We start from the raw sequence: 22,042 nt of genomic DNA, 5'->3' as shown, positions 1-22,042 counted from the left end.
GTGTCTTATCTCCCCAAACTTCACCTTCTGGAAACTTTTGTCTTAATAACTTTTTTTTTTAACCAAAGGAAAAGGAAATAAAAATGGCCCAGCCCTTCCCCATGCTCTTTCAGCGAGAGGCGTTGAGGGCTCTTTCAATTTATCCCTTTTTAAAGGATGTTTCTTATTCCGCTGGGGATTAGCCACGCTTGATAAAGTTCTATTCTTGCAGCTGGAGCCGCTTTCAGGACATTTACCTACGCCTTTCCCCTCATCTGTGCTGCACGATGAAAAAGGCATCCCTCAAGCAAAACCACCAAGATAAACATCCACCTGCCTGCACAAAGAGGCCAACTCTCCAATGGGGGGATGCTGCATGTAATGTGTGAAGAGCCACAGAGCAGGGGGGAAAAACTCATTTCAAGGTATCAGCAGATGCTTTGCCAGCTCCCAGCTAGGATTCCCTCACCCACAGGCCCCATAATGAAAGGAGAGCCAAGAGAACTGAGAAAGAGGGGAAGAAGGCGAGACAAAAGCGGCCGCACAAGCTGAGCAATAGGAAACGGCGGTGAAAGGAACTCATTATGAGCTGCCTGCCTTGCTCTGCAGGGATTTGTGGGACAGAGAGGGAGTGTTTCACACAGGAGCCAGAGTCTTCTGTCTGCCGAGCAGTTTTTTACCGCACGGAAAAACTGCGTAGAAAGGCCAAGATCACAGTGTGGTGCTGTCCAGGGCTGGGAGGGCAGATTCGGGAGATGAGCATATTTCTGAGAAGCCGTTAAATGCTGCGGGAGTCACAAAGAAGAATTACTCTTCAAGCTCAGGGACAGATAAACCATCTCGAATGTCCCTGGATAGATCCTTCCCATATCTCCCACCTGGACTTAGGAACAACCAAGATCCTGGCCTCTCCTGTGCAATCTCTTCTGGTCTCTCCATGAGATTTGGTGCATGCTGTTTCCATCAACGTTAAGCAGGGACAGCAATGTTGTATGTGTCCAGTAAAGCTGCTTGGCCTTTTGCTTAATACCAGAGATAACCCTGACCCATCACCTGGACTATTGCTATGAACTATATTATTTAGTGTTTTTCAGTGTTTTTTTCAGTGCCCAAATGTGCTGGAAGACCCTTAGTATCTATATAGGCTTGTGGTTATGGGAGTGGACTTGAGGCTGAGAAGATCTTGGTTCAGGACCCAGCTCTGCAACAGATTCCCTGTGCCTCAGTTTTCCTATCTGTAAAATGGGCATAATAGCACTTCTCTAGGGTCAGAAGGCTGTTATGAGGTGAATTTTTGTGGTGCTCAGTTACTATGCTGATAGGGCCTACCTAGACAGGTAGAAGACACTTTTCCTGACCTGAAGAACCTCTCCAATCAGCCCTGAAGTTGGCTTCCATAACCCAGATCCCTCGGATTGCTACAGTTTATTCTCAGGCCAGTGGGTTATTGCTTTCAGCCACCTGATTTATCTCACTGTTTACACTCAGGTTGACCCAGCTGTGTTTTCTGGTCCTTCACTCTTTCCTGTAAAAAGTGAGAGCACATCATAAGGCATTCCTGGTTCTCCCTAGCCTGGGAACCTCAGAGACTAGTGGATGCTGTGAGCTCGTGGCTTGACTTCCAGTAAACACCTCATTAACCAGACATGACTGAGCCATCCATCCCGTTTGTAGCGAGAGCTGTTTCACAGTCACTAGCTACATTCTAGACTGTAAGGTTCGGTCTATCTAATTAAGATATATTGTTCTGAGTTGGACGGCGGGGAGGGAAGGTTGCCCAAGAGGTTATGAGGCATGGTAATTGAAGCTGTGTCCTTGCGTGCCATGTTCTGGGGAGATTTGCTGTCAGTAAGACAGTGTTTGGTCTCAGCTACGCTGATGCTAATCCAGAGTAACTCCACTGAAAATGAGATCTGAATCTGATTGCTTTCCTCAGCGAATAGCTTCCTGGAGACATATTCTGAATCAGAATATGCCCAGCAGCCCACTGATGTTCAAGGCTGGTGACGAACAGGCAAATCCCAAAAAGTTCCCTTCATAAAGCAGCCTAGAATTTCCGAGGCTTCAGCAAATGTCTGTGGTGGGTAAATCCCTTCAGAGCTGGATGCGCCTGGGAACATTTCCAGTACTTCCTGCTCCTAATCCAGAGCTGGGTCTGCCACAAACAATCTCCTGCTTGATCCAGAGACCCAACTGACCTACTTTCAGCCTAGATAGGACTTGAGTGCTCATTGGGCCAACTCCTGACCCCTTGCAAACTACGAGGCCCCAGCCTGTTCTCAATGGGGCCCTACCTCAGAACAGGGCTGGCTGGTCCCAGGCCCCCTGGCCCTTAAAGGGGCAGACCACTTTGTTACTGGTACTGTCTGAAAAGGCAAGGCACGTGCCAAGGTAGAAAATAACAAAGAATCAAAAACAGTTAAGTGCCAGGCAGAGTTTGGGGAGGAAGGTCCAGCAGGGCTGCCCATTGTCATTCTGGGGAGTGTGAAAGGGTCTGATTTAGCCAGGTGCTGAGGCTGAGTGCATTCAGCCCCTGGCAGAATCCAGACCCTCATTTTCTGAAGCTCTCTGATTAGTTTTGCAAAGGCTGCTGTTTTGTTGAGCTCTCCGGATGGCTTGGGATCCTCCTGGTGGTTGTCAATAAGAAGGTCAGGCGATTTCTTCCAGGGGGGTGATTCCTCTTGTGCAGATGGGGTGTGGAAATTATATAATCCCCTCCCCAAATTGCAAACACAGACGTGACTGCAGGTAGCAGTCAGTGGGGACGTCATACCACTTCTGCTACAAGTGTCCTTTTGTTTGCGCGGTGGGCGCGACAGCCACTCACCTGGCAGTTCACGCATATGAATGACACTCTTACTCCCAGAAAAGTACCTGCAGCAGCATGCATTTGCTTGAACTGCGCAGAAGGCCGGCTTTCTGCACGACCGGCCTGTATTTCCATTGCCTGGTGATGCAGAGGCACAAGAGTTTTGCAAAGGGTTAAACTAACATGGCTTCCTTATGAACAGTGACTCCTGTGAACTCTGAATTGACCTGATTGTCCTAGTGTAAATCAGGAGCAGCTTCCTTAGCACTAGGGGTGCTGATTCTCTGCTGCCTTGCACCTTTTGTGTAGCCATTTGCGGCCATTCAAAGTGAGCATAAAAGAGAGCAGCTGGTGTGTGGGGAGAGTTTACCACCCTTTTTGCAAGACGACACCAACGTGCAAAGTAGCAGAGGATCACTCCTAGTGGAATGACACTGGTGTGCGTGAGATCAGAACTGGGAGTTGAGACTGGCAGGGAAGAAGGGTCCAGTGGCTAGGGTACTAGCTTATGACGTCTGGGTTCGGTCCCTGCTCTGCCACAAACTTCCTTTGTGACCTTGGCAAAGTCACATAGTCTCTCTGTGCCTCTGCTCTGCTCTACCTCACAGGCGTATTGTGAGGATAAGTTCGCTAAAACCTGTGAGGTGTGGTCAGATATTGCAGTGATGAGGGCCAGATAGGTACCCAAGGTAGATTGATAGAATTGGGCTCAGCAACCTAAAAAAAGCTTTTTCAGAGTTAAACAACCTAGTTACAAAATTAAACGAGGGTGGAGGAATAATAGCAGAAGGAGAGGAAAGGAATAGAATCAGATAGAGGCAAGGGAGAAAAGATTTTTTTTAGAGGAGTTTTGAATATAGATGGTGAATTTTTTTACTCTTGTTTTGTGCCTTACCTGCTTGCTTCTGCTTGGATCTTTCCCAATTTCTCTTCGTCAGAGAGATCTCCAGCTCCTCTATATCACTGTGATATAAACCTCTTTCCCCTCATCTGCATATATGCCTTCATGAGAGAGTGCTGAACTTGCTGATTAATAATCTATTTTAAGAGTCACATTAAGTATTTCTGGTGGGATGATCCATCTCAGTATTTCAGCAAGGAGTCACTGATGCATCTAACTGGGTTGGGAGCCAGCCCTTGGCTGCTAGCAATGATTTGCCTGGTGCATTCTGATGTGAGATTAGGCTGTTGAAGGCACCCAGCTTCCCTTTCAGTGGGCTAGGAACCCTCTCCTGAGGAATTGGTGAGTGCCCTGTGATAGGAAATTAACCAGCCTTTCATCCACTCACTAAGACATTAGCTCACACGCAAACCTGATCAGAGAAACTCAGTCCTTTCCCCGAACTATCCTATTTCCCAAACCCCTTCCTTCAACATGGGTAGGTACAGCGTCCTGCTAGCAACCTGCCCACAGCACACTTCAGTTTCCCCTCCGAGATAGGCCGTGTCTGCCCACGGAAGTTGCACTGATTTAACCAAATTGGGGTAAAAACTCAAATTTACCACTCCAAGTCAAACTGATAGAAGCAGAGTTTAAATTGAATTAAGAACATCCATACAGGACTTTTCACCAATTTAACAAAATCTGCTTAAAAACGTACCTTTAGTTAAACCCAGCGCAACGTTGTGCTTTCAGCTTTGTCTTCTCTCCAGGAAGAGGAGAGTTTTTACATTGAGACAGCTGACTGGTATGATCCTAGTAGAGACAAGGCATGGTCGGTTTTACCTCAGCTAGCTACATCAAGGTAAAAAAAAAAATAAAAAAAAAAACATCTGTGCCTTGTCTCCCCTAGGATTTTAAATCAAGATGTCTCTCTCAAGGTAGCTGTCTCTGTGTAGAAACACACCTCTGTCTGCAGTGAACATGTAGCTTTAGACTGAAGGTCTGATTCTACACTGCCTTTCACATCATGCCACCATTGGAGCTGTTACAAGTTAGGTGTCAAATGCTACCGGATCAGAAGTCTTCACTCACTCACGCCTCTGATGATGCCTTTATACACACTTGGCACTCACTCTGCCCAGGTGTAAATAACTACACAGGTTGCTGGGCAGTGCAGAATGACTACCGAAGATTTCTGGGCTTGATACCTCCAACTAGGTCCCTCCCTGAAGCACTCTGCTAATCCTTCCCCCCCCCACACACACTCACTTTTGAGATCTGTTGCCTGTGAGATTCAGGGCCAGGATTTAAAATGTTTTGTACTACAATATTGTACTTAGTTGTCTGAAGGATGCTGGTTTTGGGGAGATGACTAGTTGGTAGGTGTATGGACGCCACTGTTGTCTATTGGAATCATTCCTTTGTAGTGAAACCATTTGCAATTGGGAATTGACACAGACTTTGAAGCTGTCACTTCCCTTTCCCTCAGTGTCGTCATATTGCCATTCGATTTCCCTGAGCATTGCTCTTGCGTGAGCACATTTTGGACTTTCTCTCTTGCTCTGCCGGCTGCACTGTAAGAGCCTCTGTTGGCCGAGAATTTGTTTCCAGGTGATCAGAACTGGGCACAACCTCCGTAGCTGAAGTCACTGGTTTTACTGCCCTGCAAAAAAGATGCTGCTTGCCCAGCTGCTCTCCCACAGACTCCATTCCAGTCCTGTAAGTCTGCGCTGCCTCCTCAGAAGTTTAATATCTGTGGGATTCCAGAGGTTTTGGTGCTCAATCTTGCTTTTATTTCCTGCGCTGCTGCAAAAGACCTGTTTATTATGTTGTGTGTCCTTGAGTTACCGTAGATTGGCCGTCCCCAGAGTTCCTTAGGGCTTTAGCTCGTGAAAAGGTAATGGGCCAAATCTCTAGCTCACGTTTCCAAATTCAGCCCCCAGGCAAAAGTCAATAGCATCTCTGGAGGCATTAAATAAATTGGTGCATCTCAATAACAAGTCTTTGTGGATTGAACGCCTGCCTATATCACTAACCACAATTGGCACTCACTGAGAATTTGTCTCTATTAAGAAAATGTGTCCCACTATAAATTACACCAGTGCACACGCCTAATATAGAGGCCTCACGTGCCCAAGGTGGGGTCTTAGCCTGGTTTACCTTAATTCAGTAACTTGCTTAATATAAATGAGTCCGTAGCAGAGAGGCCAGGGACAAAAAGGAGTATAGGACTTTAAGGAAGAGAGTTCTATCTTTATCTGCACTAGAGAAATGATTCAGTTTCAGCCCCACTTGTGTTAACAACACTGGAAGTCCTAGGGCAGAGAGATCCCTCAGTATTTTAAGCGCTATGTCAGTTACACCCACTCTGAGAAGGATCATATGACCCAAGGCTTAAAATCAGAGGCCTGTCTACACTAGGGCTTCCAACATGGTGGGATACTTTGATTGTCCTTCGCATAGAGAGGCTATTGGTGTTGCTGCTTGGGGCGAATGGGCAGAGTGCTGCATTCCCGCTTGCACTGTCATTGCCTGGGCTGCACCTGGACCTCCAGCTGCAGAACATTTTAATAGTAATATATACTAGGGTGGAGAGGCCGTCTGGAGGCCAAACCATTTGAACCGGATTGGGAACAAGGGGGCATGTATTGATCTGGGAGCCATTCGTGCCTCCTCTTGATGGTTTCCCCACAGATGGGTTCCAGTCCTACCATCCTGACTCAGGCAAAAGCCAAGTGGCTTCCATAAGAGTTTTGCCCAAGTCATTCTATTCTATTCAACCACCTCGTGCAATCACCTTCCAACACTGCATTAAGCAGGGTAATTAGCATCTGTCATGTATGTTGGGTTTTTCCCCTTCAATCACTCTTCCTCTCTTCAGGGAGGAAATTGGCTTGCTGATGGTTTGAGGCTTTTTAAGGGCTGCAGGACTGGGCTTCGTCTATCCTGGACTAAATTCATCCCTCTATAGAGAACCAGCACAAGTCCCACACATGCTCGGGGCTTGACTTGTTCTGGCCTTCTGCACAGGGGTGAATTTCATCCTCTGTGGATAAACAAAGGGTGTCAGTCGCCAATTCTGTCAAATTGGCATCTTGCCCTAGCAGTAAATTCACTTCAGAAATTACAAGTTGCAGTAAGAACAGGGCTCTGTTTATTCCTTTGTAGTTTATGCCTTCTGCTGTAGTGCAAAATCCCTGTCTCACCAGGGGCAGGAAATCATTATCTAGTTCTCATTTTGCATGAGTTCGGCTTCGTAACCTTAAGAAGGTCTGCTCCTTCTTGTCATTTTAATCTCAGCCATTGATTATTAGCATTAATAGCACAGCTCTGCTGTGCAGGGGTTCTAGTCCTGTGAAAGGCGAAGCTTTAGGAAGAGAAGACGACTCTGGGGAAGGGGCTGAAGGAGATCAAACGCGAAGAGGAGCAATAGACCTGGCAGTATCCTGAGCAAGGATACTAAAGCTCGTAAAGTGCTGAGAAATGGACATGGAGACATGGACAGGGAGCTCTGATTAAGAAATGTCAGGTCAACAGTGTTCTGGAGTGCATGGAGACAGGGCGAACCCAGCCACTTCTCTCCTCTCCCACAATTGGCTTGTGAGAGTGTGAGGGCCAGGTAATCCCCTTCGCTGCGTCCTGATGTGGCATGCAGATATTTCTAGGGAGGCCGGCCAGGTGCCATCGCGGAGCGGGCTCTAGCAGAATGAGGAAAGGCGTGGAGGAGTCGGGGTCTAGTTTCAGAGGAAGTGATCGCACTGAGCATTAGAAAGCGGACAGTTCCACTAGCCCCAAATGCTGTTATTTAACCCCCAAATGTAGTGCCACTGTGTGTTGCCCTGTCCTGACTGGCTGGCTGGAGCTGTGCCTGGCCTTGGACTGACATGGGAAGGGGATCCGGGCTTTGGGTTTGAACCTGTTCTCCCCACTTCCTCCATTCTCTCAATCATCCTTCTTTCACACAGCCCTGGAATCTTCTGTAGACCCACCCCCCTTTCTTGCCATTTTCCTGTACTCTTGTCTCAGCCCCAATCCACCATATTTCAGAGGATCCAGCGGGGAGCAGGGAAGGAGCATTCGGAAAATCTGGGAGCTTTTCTGCAGCTTCCAAATGGCAAGTGCTCTGTGCACCCTGGCACATGCTGGAATGGGGCTGTGCAGAGCTGCAACGGAGTGACTTACACCAAATAATGTGTTACATTTCTGTGTCAGCTCCACACGATTAACCACCAGTCATAATTATAATGTAAAGCGCCCTTACACAAAGCAGCTGCTTCCTCCGCTGATTTCCTGGGACGACTGTGTCGTAAGGGACCCGCTCGACACAAGTCAGTGTGTCCAAATCAGGCCCATTGCAGTTATCATCTGATTCAATTCAATCACACAAGCAAACCATACCTATAAATGCAGAGTAATAGCCTTTATATCCCTTCGCCATTAATGCCCTGAATCAAAGCACAGGCTCACCTCTGTTCTTAAAACTGATGCAGAGATTAAGATGGTGCTACCTGCTGCTGCCCCCTCCTGGATGGAATATGTCTACTCACAGGGATATATCAATTTGCTGTATCCGCTGAATGGGAGATATTGTTCCTTTAGCTCCGTGGATTGAGGCTCAATTGTCCTGAGTTCTGTTCTCTGCATTGCACCTCTGCATAGGTAAAGCCAGAGAACCAGGACAATGGCTCCATTTAGAGAAATGTACCCAGTTATTTCCTGGTCTCAAAATTTCAGCTGGCAGCAGTGCAAAGTGGGAATATGACGTAACCACGCACACTGCCGCACTACAAGTACAGATTGCGTCCGCCTAAGTCACAGACTGGCTCGCAGCTGCATTGTGCACGGGCTGAAGGCTCCACTACACCAACAGTGCAGACCTTCCGGTGTGGCGTGTGCTGCGCCAGTGGGAGAATCTCACCTGAGAGGTGGCGTCGCCGGACCCATCCCAGCACAAGGATCTTCCAGTTGGGTTGAGATAGAGACTCCCATGCTATCCCCTGCTACCAGTATGGACAGGGTGTGGTTGGAACGCTCCAATGCTTTGTCGAGACTCTTTCTTTACACAATGTCATTGGTAATTCCAAGAAGTTAATACCTGATTAGTAAATATGATGATAAAAGAGTTCTGGCTGCATCAAGGCCTCCATTTACAATCCGCCTCTGATTGAAAAATTACGTTCAGTTCAGTAATAATTGATGAAAATGGGCTCCCTTCTTCTGCAGCTGATTTGCTTTGTAATTGTGATTTAATAATGTAAATATCACTTGTTTTCTTCTGAAAATGAATTGCTTTCTGATTTGTTAAAGCAGGCTGCTCTGCGCCTGCCTGTCTTCTTCCTAACTGGAGACCAGTAGGCTTGTTTGCAAAGGATTTTGGGAGAGCAGAACCATTAGCTGACTCCTGGGTGTGGAATTGGATGTGGACTGGGGTGCCTAGGGTGGGCAGGTACAGCTGCAGCAGTCCAGTGTGGGCTCTGTCAGAAAGCACAGCACTTCCGGGAGTACAATAATGGTTCTTGCATTGCGCTTTTCATCTGTGGATCTCAAAGTGCTTTACAAAAGAAAGCAGTGCTATTAACCGCAGTTTACAGATGGGGAAACCGAGGCAAAGACAGGGGCCATAATGTGCCCAAGGTCATGGAACAGGCCTGTGATAAAGCCAAGAATAAAACCCGGGTCACCTGAGTCCCAGGCCATATCTGCTTCTTCCAAGTTTGTTGCCCCCAGGAAGGGGTGGTTTGCACTGTGAGAGCCAGCTGGTGGGCTGAGTCACAGAAACCGTGCAGAGGCAGGCAGGCGGGCCACCTGCAGCAGGGGCTGGGAGCTGAAGAGCTCAACTTTCTAAGCTCCTGATCTACGTCCATGACTGAGACATGCCATGCAGAAAGCCCCAGCTCTCCTGGAAGTGTTGGTGGCTGCTGCTACCAGGAATCCCCCGCATGGAAATGGATGCAGAAAAATCGGAAATCAGCTCCCAGACTTCTCCTCCTGGCCACCTTTCATCCCTTGAATCTCTCTTTCTCCCCTGTGTTCTGTATCCTTTGCCACTTGTTTGACTACCAGGACTTGCAATAGGTGGAGAACTGCTGTTCAGGATTGAACTGCATGCGTAACACTGTGCGAGGGACAGGGCTGGAACGGCAAAGGGTGGGTGGTGCCGATCAGGATCCCAGTAGTAAGCAGAGTGGCGTGAGGACTCGAGACTTAGAGCATTGGGGCGAGGCTGACGGTTAGGAATGAGATGAGCTAGGAGGAACAGGAGTGAGCCGGGAGAGGAGTCTGCAAACATGCCAGGAAGAACAGGCTAAGGGACGGGAGCTCAGGACTGGGACAATGAGGTCAGAGGTAACTGTAGTTCAGGAATGAGGCAGGAGTGATATTGGCAAAGGGTTGGGTCAGGGAAGCTTGCACAGCACCATCCTGCTCATGGCCAGTTCCAGTTAGCCCTGTCCATCCTTCCCTATGAGCACATCAGCCCCACGGAGCTGAGTCCTATCCCAGCTGCTTTACTCCCTGCTGATTCACCCTGGCACCAGAGAGGCATCAGGGCAATGGGTAAATAAAAAGGCACCTTCCAAAAGCAGGGCCCCTTTGCTGAGACGAGCAGCTCTGGCACCTGGTTCCAGTACCAGGCCAGTCTCCTGTGGATCATGCTGTCCTTTGGTGACATGATCGCTCTGGAGTGTTCTAAGGAACAATGAAATGAACATCATGTCCCTTGCTGATGCAAATCTGCCAATGCTGCCGCCGCTGTTAGTGGGTGTTTTGCCTGGGAGCTAATACAGGTAATTTAAAGATATTAACGAATGCTGTTAATTAGCATCATTATCATACCACTAGGGCTATGCATAGAGAGATAATCCTGCCGTGTCAAAAGGTCTCCAATAAAAACACCTGTAGGATGAGGAAGAAGGAGATGGATGTACTCAGCGCTGGAGGACATGCTAGGGCTGTCTTGGAGTTTGGAGCGAGAGAACCTGATCTTAGCCAGATGTGCTGGATAATGCAGCTGTTGATGATTCCAAAAGGAAGCAGCAAGGACTCAAGGGTATATTCTGGACTGAGCATTGTACTTCACTCTCTGTTGTAATGCCCTGCATTAACTTCCATACTGGCTTTGCATGGGTTTGTGATAATGTCTTTTCAGTGGCTGCCTCACAGGAGGAGAAGGGACCTATTACTACAGATTCCTGTTAAGAGAGTTCTCTTTTAGCTCCAGTGTTCGAGGTCTGTGTTTCTAGAAATGAAGGAGATATGCATCAGTGTACATGATTTCCACAGTAATCGTCTGCCTGTGCAGCACATGGATTCATTGTTATCCCACCAAGTTTTCTGATGATATCATGCATGTTCCAAAACTTCCGAGCAGAGAAGGGTCACAAGCTGCAAATTCCAGATCTGGATCCAAACTTCCCCCAAGGTCCCGGGCTCCTTGGAGACAGGATTTCTGGTTGGTCTATCATGGAGAGCCAGCCAGCAGTGCAGTTTGGATTCTGGTGCAGATCCAAACTGCTCTGAAGTTTGGGATGCTCAGATAAGGAAGTGGAGTCCAGTGCCCTCTCAAATTATGGCGTATCCCATTCCAGCAATGGCAGAAACATACCCTAACTTCTTGTTCTCCTTGCCCACTTATCTCTCATTGAGCAAAGCATGTGCCTTCTCCTCTTCCTATTTAAAACCTGCTGTGTGATAATGTCCTGGCAAGATCATTTTCATATGCTGGACAGAGACTTTGGACCAATTAAGCAGAACTGTCCGCAGAAGAATCCATCTGAGCCTTTACTTGAGTCTCAGGGAAGGCTGGTTGAGTCTTGGTGGGCAAAATCCTCCTTTGCTTGTACTGATGTTGCTTCAGTGGAGTTGGTCTAACTAGGGGGAATTTAGCCCCGTCAGTTTTGGTTAGTGTTATAAGGACAGGGGGATGGGTTGTATGCAGTAGACCTGCCACTTTCAATAGTGACTCCTAGCATAATAACCTAAGGCTTTCAGAAACCTGAGGCTCCATCCTTGCAGCCTTTCTGCATCATTCACTGTCCAGCCAGAGCCAGCTGACCTTCTGTGTTTCCAAAGACCCAGTTCCATCTGGGCATATCAGTCAAGATAGTCATCTCCCCCAGCTCGGCTGTCCCTGCCTTTCTCTCACTGTGTTGATTCAGGGTTTCCCGTGTCTTTAGCTGTATCCTGTTTCTATCTGGCTGGCTGGAAAGGTCATACAGATGTAATTAATCTGCAGCACTGGGGCTGCCTTGCCAAGAAAACTTTGCAATTATGTCACCCGTTGCATGCTAGCATCTCATAGGGCTTTACTGAATTCCCACCCCACACGTGTGAAATAGAGAATTAGTAGTACCCGCTGGAAAGCACTCGGGGCACCCTTTGGTTAATGGAATATGAACCTCCCTCTGGTAAGGACATGCCCATTTTTAAAGCACCTACTGGATCTGCATTGTTGCTGCTGCCCGGTGGAGTTGAAGGTGTTGCTTTAAACCTTCCGTGCTGTCGGAGAAAACCATAGTTCTCACTCTCTGGTTGGGTGCAGCAAAGTCAGATCCTTTATTCTCAAGCAATTGCATAGAGGGAGAGAGTGCACCAGGACACAGGTTTTCCCCCTCCTACGCAGGTCTCTCTCTACAGGTAAACAATTACAGGAAACATTTATACCTTTATTATAAACAATAACAAGCAACACTACACAGACAATAATAAGCAACAGCTGCATTTTGTTTATACATAGGTCATCCTGATAACTTATTTTTCTCACTTATTTAGACTCTAGTCTACATTCCGTATTTATCTACACAAGGTCGCAACAACTTCTCACACAGTTCTTCCCCACTCGCCTCACACAATCCTCGCTTCTACAAATCTCGCGTTATTAGGGTTACAGCTAGCCTGATTCTTGCTGACAGAGACTGTCATGCATTGAAACTCCCTTCAAATCCCTGTCGGTTTTTTCTCAACTTCCCCCCTGAATTTTATTCATAGCTATTACTGTTTGTATCGGATCAGGACCTCATTGTGCTAGGTGCTGTACAAACAGAACAAAAAGGTGATTCCTGACACAAAAAGCTGCAATCTAAATAAGTTAGTAGAACCTGCCTGCTCCCCACCCCACCCCTTGCCATGTGGCTGGAGAGATCATCTCTCTCCTCTCCCTCCATGCCACATGGCTGGAGTTCCTGAGCTTGATGCCCTGCGCTGGGTTCTCCATGAGAATGGAAGGCTCTGTCCCCTCCCGGACTGTGACTGTTGTCCTCCACATTTCTTCTAAGGAGGGTGGGGTCATACGTGTTGTGTGCCTGAATCTTCTCCTCCTCCCCAGAGTAACAGCTCCCATCACAGTCACACATTGGCCTTAGGGTTACCTTTCAGCTCTGGGAGAGGAGACAGAGTGCCTGGGCAGCAGCAGGAGGCCTGCGGGGGGGTTAGTGAGCAGGAGGGAGGGGAGCCCTGCAGAGCTCAGTCACAGCTGCTGCAGTCAGAGATGCTCGCGCTCATCCCACACCCCAGACAAAGAGCCGCCTCCTCACTCCACCAACCAGCAGGATGCTGACCCCGGGGCGCTTTCTCCAAACCAGGCTGACTTCAGCACAATCCAATCACTGGGATTAATTAAGGCGAAATGAAACAATGGGTTTATCACACTTTTCATTAACTCCAGCGTGGCGGCATCTCTGCTGCCCGACAGGAATGAAATGCACTGCAGTGACCGTCCTCACACTTAATTAGCGAGGGGAATCTACTCCTCCATTGCTGCAATTAGATTCCCAAATGGAGAGAGGCAGATGGCTGGTAGCTTGGAGAGCCCCCACATCCCTCTCTCCCCTCCTTCACCCCCCACAACCCCTGCCTTCCTCCCCTCACTTCACTGCGTCTCTCTCCACCACTATGCCCCGTTTTAGGCCTCTGTAGTCCTGCCTGCCAAGGCATCTCCCTTGTCATACCACATCAGGTACCCTAGCAGCGGAAACGCAGGCTGTTGTTGGCACTAAACTCAGGATGACAACACCCTGGGCTCTCCAGAACAGCGTATATCTGGGCGAGAGGCAGAAAGGCCCCAGTAATGCCAGATGCTGGGCCTGGACAGCAGGGGATGGAACCTTTTTCTGTGCCTGATGATTGCCCTGTTCTGGTCATTCGCTTTGATGCTGCTGGTGCTGTCCACTGTCGGAAGACAGGATACCGAGCTATATGGACCATCGGTCTGACCCACTATGGTCATTCTTAGGATCTAAGGGAAGGCTGCAGCCAGCAGGCTCTGTGCTTCCCTTTTCCCAGCGTGCTTCTGGGTCAGGCTTCATCTCGGAGACCCTGTTGCTGAAGGGCCTCAAGTGGTTCAAGGAGATGCCTTAGAGGGCATCACTTAGGTGAGGTAGGAAGAGAAACTTGCACCTCTCAGGTCAGCTCCCCTGAACAGGTGTCTGCATGGGAATGGAGCGGGTAGCTGGAGGGAGGTGTTAGACCAGCTAGAGTCTAATGGATTTAGTACTGATGAAAGGAGACCAATGAGCAGCGCTGGGCACCAGTGACCTTTGTTTATCCTAAGGGAGACTGGGGCCCTGCTTCACATCAGTCAGTCAGTGAGGCACCAAGCAGCACATCCCAGTTCAGCCCTGTCCCTGAGAGACCCCCCAACATATTTGTTATCCAGCCAGATGCAGGGGTGAGGGGCACGGCGCGTGACCTGGCGCGCGTCAGCTGGCTCCGGCATGACCCCCCCACTCCATGATTGATGGTCCCGTGTCTGTCACGCAGCCTCCGTCTGAGCGCGCCCATTTGTATCCTTGTAGATCCTTATCTCTCTAATGTAGCGAGCTGGGCTTATCTCTTCCCGAGGCCCCTTCTCCACAGAAAGAAATCACCTTGGTTATTTATGTATTTCTGTCATCGGCTCGTCAAATCTATTTTCTTTCGCTCCCAATCATCTTTTATAGAAATCGCCGGGCGGATAGGCCAGGTCCATAATGACCCCAGGATTATGGGATCATTACAAAGAAGACTCACTTGCAAAGAGTCGGTGTCACTCATCCGCTTCATCTCCCTACCCCCCAATCGTTATTTTTTGTCTTCCCACTCCACCTTCCCCAAACCACGCTCTGTGAGTTTCCTTCTCAAGGGATGGTTTTGTCTTCCAAGCAAGGAGGGTTTTGCAGTCAATACTGTTATTTCCTGGTTTGAAAGGCTTGGTATTCCTGGTATTAATGTCAGCAAGGGGTGATGGAGCTGTAGTTAAGGCAGTGAATCTTGTGTGTGGTTTTGCAACTAATATTTATATTCCAGCCTATGAAAACGATTGTGCGGTGAACTCTTATGCTTTGATCATTCCTGGTTAAACTGGGCCAGGCTTGGTCAGCATTTGGGGATATGATATTATTTCAGTAGACTCTTCTCCCAGGCTCTGGCAGACATTTGTCCCTACCCCACCAACCAGTTTCGCACAGCTGCTTTGAAAAGGTCCGTAGCTGAATTAGCAGTCGGGGTCTGCAAGTCAGGAACGAAGTGCAGTGGCAAAGCTCTGTGCATGTGCGTGTGTTATGACTGGGATAACAAGGGGTATTTCAGCTGGGTCATGGGTGGCCCTGGCAGAGAGATGTGGAGAATCATAGAAGATTAGGATTGGAAGAGACCTCAGAAGGTCATCTAGTCCAATCCCCTGCTCAAAGCAGGACCAACACCAACTAAATCATACCAGCCAGGGCTTTGTCAAGCTGAGCCTTAAAAACCTCTAAGGATAGAGCTTCCACCACCTCCCTAGATAATCCATTCCAGTGCTTCACCACCCTCCTAGTGGAGAAGCTTTGTCTGGTTCTAACTGGGTGTCCATGAACTTTAAAATTCACTGTTCACAAATTAGACTGCATGTGAGGATTATTTTTTACCACCTAATCCCGTATTTATTCAGTGTATAGAGATGACTGCACATTTAGAGGCACCCTTTTAGGATGGATTAGAGGGAGCATTTCAACATCCAGCCTTCAGATCCTCGTTGTCCGAGCAGAGTAGCCGTTAGAACAGTGATTCTTGAAACGTATGGCTCTCCTTGGCTCCTGTAGGTTGAGAAGAGCTTCTGCTGCCTGGTCTAGCCAGAGTGAACAGAACAACTGATGCATGTGATGCAAAGCAGCCTGGACATCATTGAGCAAATGGACAAGGAGTTGCTGTTGCTTCTAGATCAATGGGAGAGAGATGCTGGGGGAGAGGGAAGAAGCAGCTGGTCCATTTCACCTCTGCAGACAGAATGAGTGGGGAGGAGGAGAGAGGGAGCAGAGAGCCCCAAGCTAGTCGGGGTGTTACATCCTGATGTTGACTTGTAGTGTGAGCCACAGGTAGCTGCACCAATAGGGGATGCCATTTAGTCACGGTCACATGCTGCCATGAACTGCACTGTTAGGACATCACAGTCTGATTCTCTTGTGTCTCTCAGTGACCACGTCACCGGCAAAGATACTCTGCAACTCTGAGACCTGCTGGCTAGAGTCCAGGATCTTTGTAGCAACACTGCAGCTCTTATAACCCAAAATGTATTTACCCTGTAAGCTCTTCAGGGCAGGGCCTGTCTACTTCTCTGTGTTTGTGTAGCACCTTGCACAACGGGACCCTGAATAATAAGAATAACTACACGAATATAGCAGCAAACTTTAGCTTCCACAGGGAGGGCTGGAGTACAATTGTGATAATTGTCACATAGTGGCTGGCATCTCCTGATCTCTGACAATTTATGGTAATGATACTGTGCTACATTTTCATGATAAGAATGCTGCAGATAACTCGTGTCGCCGCTGCAATGAAATTCATCCTCCTCTCCTTGTTTGCAGAGTGACATGAATACATCCCCACACTGCTAGCCAAGAATAAGCGCTTGTATTTGCCATCCTTTCCAGACATCCCAAATTAAACCTCTGAGCATCCCTGGGAGGCCGAGAAGTAGCGCTATTCCCATTTTACAGATGGGGAGATTGAGGCACGGAGCGTGACTGGCCAACAGTTACACAATATCTGGATGGCAGAGCTGGGAATAGAACCCAGGAGACCTGACTCCCAGTCCCATTTGTTCACCAAGAGACCATTTTTTAATAATAATTTAGTCCCCAGCCCCCAAAACAATGGAAATGGTGTTTTTTTTGACGGGAGAGAGACACCTGCCCCGTGCAACACTGGGAACCCAAGCGCAAATGCAGGGTGCTAATGAATGACCATGGGAAATGATACTGACCAGTTTAATATTCTGCCGCAGTGGATTGAAATGCAAAACAGTGAGCAAACTGCACAAATGGCAACAAGTCGAGGAGCTCTTTGCATGTATTTCAGGTATAATAATCAGTGGCATTGTCAGTAGAACAGATTAGTATTAACTTAAAATGTGGGATAGATTCTGCGCTGCAGCTCGTGACGTGTGCAGCATGGACGGCACAGCCCAGGGGGAAGGGTTGACTTTGCCTCTGCACTGCTTTGGGAACATGTCCACTAGGATAAATTTGAGCAGCTCCTGGGTTGTAGCCTTCCCAGAGCTGCCTGAAGTCCATGCACTGGGCCAGAATAGCTGTAGCCCTCAGTCTAACCCAAATGCGACCCCAGCCACGCCCCTGACGTGCTTACATTCGCTCTGGCACTGCTCCAACCCGGAGGAGTTGTTTTTTGGCCCCTTACAGCTTATTCAGCAGCTTTATATGCTGCTGGAGGCAGAGCTGGAGGGGAATCAGTCCCAGGGTTCTTATGTGGGCAATAATGTTTTAAAATGAGGGACCACCAGGATTTCACCTCTTTTACAGCTGCAGTGAGATGTGGCCCCTGGGGTCCTGTGAGTGTTAGAGAGTCTGATTCTGAGTTAACCACCCTGTAACCCTCAGATTTACCCAGGACCAGTGCAACCATTTAGGCAACCTAGGTGGTCACCTAGGGCACTGGGATTTAGGGGGGTGCTATTTTCTTTGGCAGCGACCGCGGCGGCTGGATCTTTGGCCGCCCCGGTTGCTGCCGGCATTTAGGCGGAGGGAGCTGGGGCAGAGGAGCGCGGGGAGGGCCACCTGCAGCAAGTAAGGGGTGGGGCAGCACGCTGAGGAACTCCCCACCCCAGATCGCCTCTACCCCACCTTCTCCCTGAGCACACCGTGGCTGCTTCAGTTCTCCCGCCTCCCAGGCTTGCGGCGCCAATCAGCTTAGACACTGCAAGCCTGCGAGGCAGGAGAAGTGAAGCATTCATGGCATGCTCAGGGTGCTCGTGCGCTGAGCGCTGAGCAGGGATGAGCTGAGGCGGGGGGGGTGCCTTAGGGTGGAGGGTGGGAGGTGGGGAGCTGCTGCGGGGGGGAGCACCTCAGGGCAGAGGGGGGAGCTGCTGCGGGGTGGCGGGTGGGGGGAGGCGCAAGGTGCAAGTTTCGCCTAGGGCACAAAACATCCTTGCACCGGCCCTGGATTTACCCTCAGTGTAACCAAGCAGGATCTGACCTGTAGGTTGCCATTCCGTCAGACTATCAGAGTTTACTCCCAGTCACCAACGGGCGTGGAAGTGGCAGGCTGGCGGGTTGATCTTTCCACTTGCGCCTTCTCCCTTGCAGGCCGGGGCTTTGTGAGCGAAGACGAGTACTTGGAGATCTCTGGGATCACCCGGGATCAGTCCGGGGAGTACGAGTGCAGCGCTGTCAATGACGTGGCAGCTCCAGACATCCGGAGAGTAAAAGTCACCGTGAACTGTAAGTAGGGCACGACTCAGCATGATACATTCCCTGACCCCACCTCCTGGCTGCAGACAACACCAGGCTCAGGCTAGTTGTGGGGGCTTTTCACAGAGATCATTTTGGCTTTTACCCAGCCTGAACATCGGGGGCCGTAATGTAGTCTGTTTACAGTTCCACAACTGCCTATTCTATTCTGTTCTGTATACCGTGCCCCGTCGCCATACTTTCGAAAGGTACGTCTACACTTCAGGCGGAGGGTGTAATTCCCAGCTCAGGGAGACATGCCCATACCAGCTCTGATCGAGCTAGCGTGCTAGTAATAAAGTGTAGCCACAGCAGTCCGAATGGTGGGAGGGGCTAGCTGCCGGAGTATGATCCCATCCTAGGAACTAGACACGTACTCAGTGTGGCTAGCCTCTCCCACCACTCCCATCAACACAGCTGCACTCTATTTTTAGCATGCTAGCTGGATCAGAGCTAGTACAGGTATGTCTCCTTCAGCTGGGAATTGTGCCCCCAGCTCAGAGTGCTGATGTACCCTGACTGGGGATGGGTGCTCCTGAAGTGTGACTTTCCTTTCCCTACCCGCCAGTTTTGGGATCGAAGGGCCTTGATTCTTCCCCTCTTTGCAGGGGTGTAGAAGATGACGAAAGGCACAAGACGATGGGGATCCAAAGCTGAGATCCTAGTATTCCAGTGCCAGCTAGGGTTTGCTTGTGTGTTAGAACAGCTGAACTATAACCATAAACTCCTGAAAAAAAGTAAAGCAGATAACATCTACGTCAGCATCCCTTAAAGACTATTTATAGCTGGAACATAAATGGTAATACCTTTTTCCCGAGGAGCAATTCAGGGGAAAAAAATCTCTAGTGGCTCACCACACACAGAGCACATTAAATATCCTTCCCTTTAGGAAGGAGCTTGCAGAGTTTTTATATCCACTAAATTGCTGTAAGAAAATCACATATATACATTTCATTAAGCTTAAAGCATTTACAACTTAGGACAATTTGTTCTTTAGAAGCATGGTTAGGAATTTAGAGCCCAGATGATTTAAAGACTTCAGATGATGAGCCAAAGCAGAAAAGCTGGAGTGACATAGCTTGTCGGCATTTCAGGGGTGACTCGAATTCTTTTGCACCTCTGGGAAGCTTAAAAAAACCTGAGTATTTTAGGGATGAAGGGCTGTATCTGCTCTTCTGCTACCTGGTGCTCTTTTCTTTTCAAGCAGGGTTCCACTGTTATAATCCTCTTCACACCTGACACGAGGAGAAGTGGGTTTAGCAGAGATGGATGAAACTGGAGCAGTTGGTCTATTCTTTGAGTATACAAAACCAGGATTGGTTTGGCTAAGGGTTACACTTTATAGAAACCCTTCTGGGTGCAGGGGAGAGGCAAGACTTTGCATACATTGTTCTGGCTTTGGCTCATCTCTCCAAACTAGTCTTTTTGTCTAGATCCTACAGAGGGGTTGGCCTGTTTGTAAATTTCTCGGCACAACAGCATGGGTTAAAAGATGCAAAGATACTTACAAACCAGGGAACTTTCCCAATCAGATTAGAAGAACTTTAAAGTAAGCCCACTCTGGCTATGAGTCAGAGGAGTGCTTAAGGAAGGGTAGAGCCTTGTGAATTCAAAACATCCCTATTTAGGGCACTCATCCAATCCGCATCCCAAAGTGGGATTAGGGACATCAGGGACAGCACCCTACAATGGAGCAGCTCTTCTCATTCTGCAGGCTCCTTGTTTCCATCCTGTGTATGTGGTAGCTCCCTTATTAAACGTGTGTTTCCCACAGTCATGCGGTGTGGGGAGGACCAAAGATTTAATGTGCACTGAATTGACCCTTGGCATTCACCTTATTCATTTCTGAATGACCTAGTGCTGAGTGGGCTACCCAGGTCCTGAATCTTTCTCTCTGTCCCCATGGGTAGCAGTCGTCCAAGTCTAATCTACGTTGTGCTACCAGTGTGCCACAGTGTTGATCCAGTGAGGGGGGGAGAGCAGACTATGGTCTCCCTGGCCTGTTCCACCTTTGGTTTCTTCACTGAGATTGCTCACCCGGGCTCCAATGAGCGTCAGTCATGGTGGGGGAGGTCACTATGTGGCCCTCTGCCCTGATAGGACTTCTCATTTCATGCTGGCCGACGAACAGCCCTTAGATACTGACCCTCTCGACTGGCCCATGTTGGCCAGATATTGGCCATTTTTGCGGGGAGGGGTGACCACGTTGCGCGGGGAGGGGTGACAACGTTGTGTGTAGGGTGGTGACCACGTTGCTCAGAGAGGGTTGACCACGTTGTTTGTGGGGGGGTGACCACATTGCACGGGGAGGGGTGACCACATTGTGTGTGTGGGGGTAACCATGTTGCGCTGGGAACTGTCCCAGGCTCTTCTCCGTCTCTGCTCCCCTTTGCTGGATGGGCCTACTTGCTGCCAGCCACACCACCTCAGCTCTCTAAGCTGTGCTAGCCTCGGTCCACCTTCCCCACCACCAGCTGGGCTCAGGGGAAGGGTGGCTCCTTTTGTCCCTGCTCCCACATGGCTTTTCCCTCTTGCTGCCAGCCCTTTTCCCACCCTGTCCCAACACAATTCAAGGTTCTGTGCTCCCACTTCACGTGGGAAAGGAAGCCCCAGAGGTAAATGGGGGAGACCACAGGCCAAAGCACAGGGCAGATGAGGGGTGGGAAGAGAGAATGGAGATGGCTCGGGGTGGGGTGGGGTTGAGAAGGGAAAGGGAAAGATGCTGAGCAAAGCAATGTCAGCCAATTGTGTGTCCTTTATATGAAGGGTCAGTGCCTAACACTGCCTCTTCTGGGAGGTGGATCTGTGTGCCCCTCCCCCCTGCCATCCAAGGAGGGCACAACCTGGACTGGGTTCCAACCAGCCTCATAACGACGCGGCTCCATATCCCTCACCTCTCCCCACGTCTCTCTGAGTCCAGCCTGTGCTCATGATCCAGAGCCCCTCACAGCTGCAGTATGGTATAATAATATCCCTTTGCTCTGCAGACCCACCATACATCTCCAACGCCAAGAACACCGGCGCCTCGGTGGGCCAGAAAGGAATCTTGCGCTGCGAGGCCTCTGCTGTCCCTGTCGCAGAATTTCAGTGGTTTAAAGAAGAAACCAGGTACCTAAATAGGCTGCCAGGGCCTGGCAGATTCCAGGCTGTGTTCTTGGCAAGGATGGGGAGTGCTGAATTCCCTGGGTCAGGATGGCCATCTGTCAGCACGGGAAGGAGAGAGAATTACACTTAATTTTAATATATCTATTGGGGGCAGGGGTGGATCTTGCTGCAGACATCTCTCTAAATAAAGGATCCTGTGGGAGGCACATCGGGATCTGCAGTTAAAACATCCAGGTCCCAAATCTCATACCAGGAGGAGCCTCTGACCTGAGGCTGTTTCAGAAGGGAGGGGAGGAGAGTCCTAGTGCTAACCTGGTGTGAGCTGCTGGGATCCTAATGACTCAATGTGGAAGTCAGATAGAGACTCAGGGTATGTGTACTTGGGAACGGGATGTGGAATTTTTCGCTCAGATACCCATACCCCTGCTAACTCCGATCTAGCTAGCATGCTAAAAATAGCAGTGTTGCTGCAGCTCAATTGTATGGTGTAACCACGCCAAAAACAGTCTCATCTGAAACCCAGGCTAAATACTCGGGTGCCCATCCCATCCCATCACCCCGTGCTGCCCC

The 22,042-nt window shown here is 49.2% G+C and overlaps 1 protein-coding gene across 2 annotated transcripts in view; it reads left to right on the top strand.

Annotated features, from left to right (window-relative positions):
- Nucleotides 1-22,042, top strand: part of OPCML (opioid binding protein/cell adhesion molecule like) — a 729,650-nt gene that overhangs the window by 663,673 nt on the left and 43,935 nt on the right. For both annotated transcript variants that reach the window (XM_050921726.1, XM_050921724.1), the window contains 2 exons: nucleotides 18,224-18,358; nucleotides 21,355-21,475. In XM_050921726.1, the coding sequence (XP_050777683.1) occupies nucleotides 18,224-18,358; nucleotides 21,355-21,475 (256 nt within the window). The remainder of the gene's footprint in view (nucleotides 1-18,223; nucleotides 18,359-21,354; nucleotides 21,476-22,042) is intronic.

Source organism: Gopherus flavomarginatus, chromosome 13, assembly GCF_025201925.1.
Source record: "Gopherus flavomarginatus isolate rGopFla2 chromosome 13, rGopFla2.mat.asm, whole genome shotgun sequence".
Taxonomy (NCBI): domain Eukaryota; kingdom Metazoa; phylum Chordata; order Testudines; family Testudinidae; genus Gopherus; species Gopherus flavomarginatus.
The sequence above is the reverse complement of the archived record's forward strand: the minus strand, read 5'-3'. Positions and strand labels throughout refer to the sequence as shown.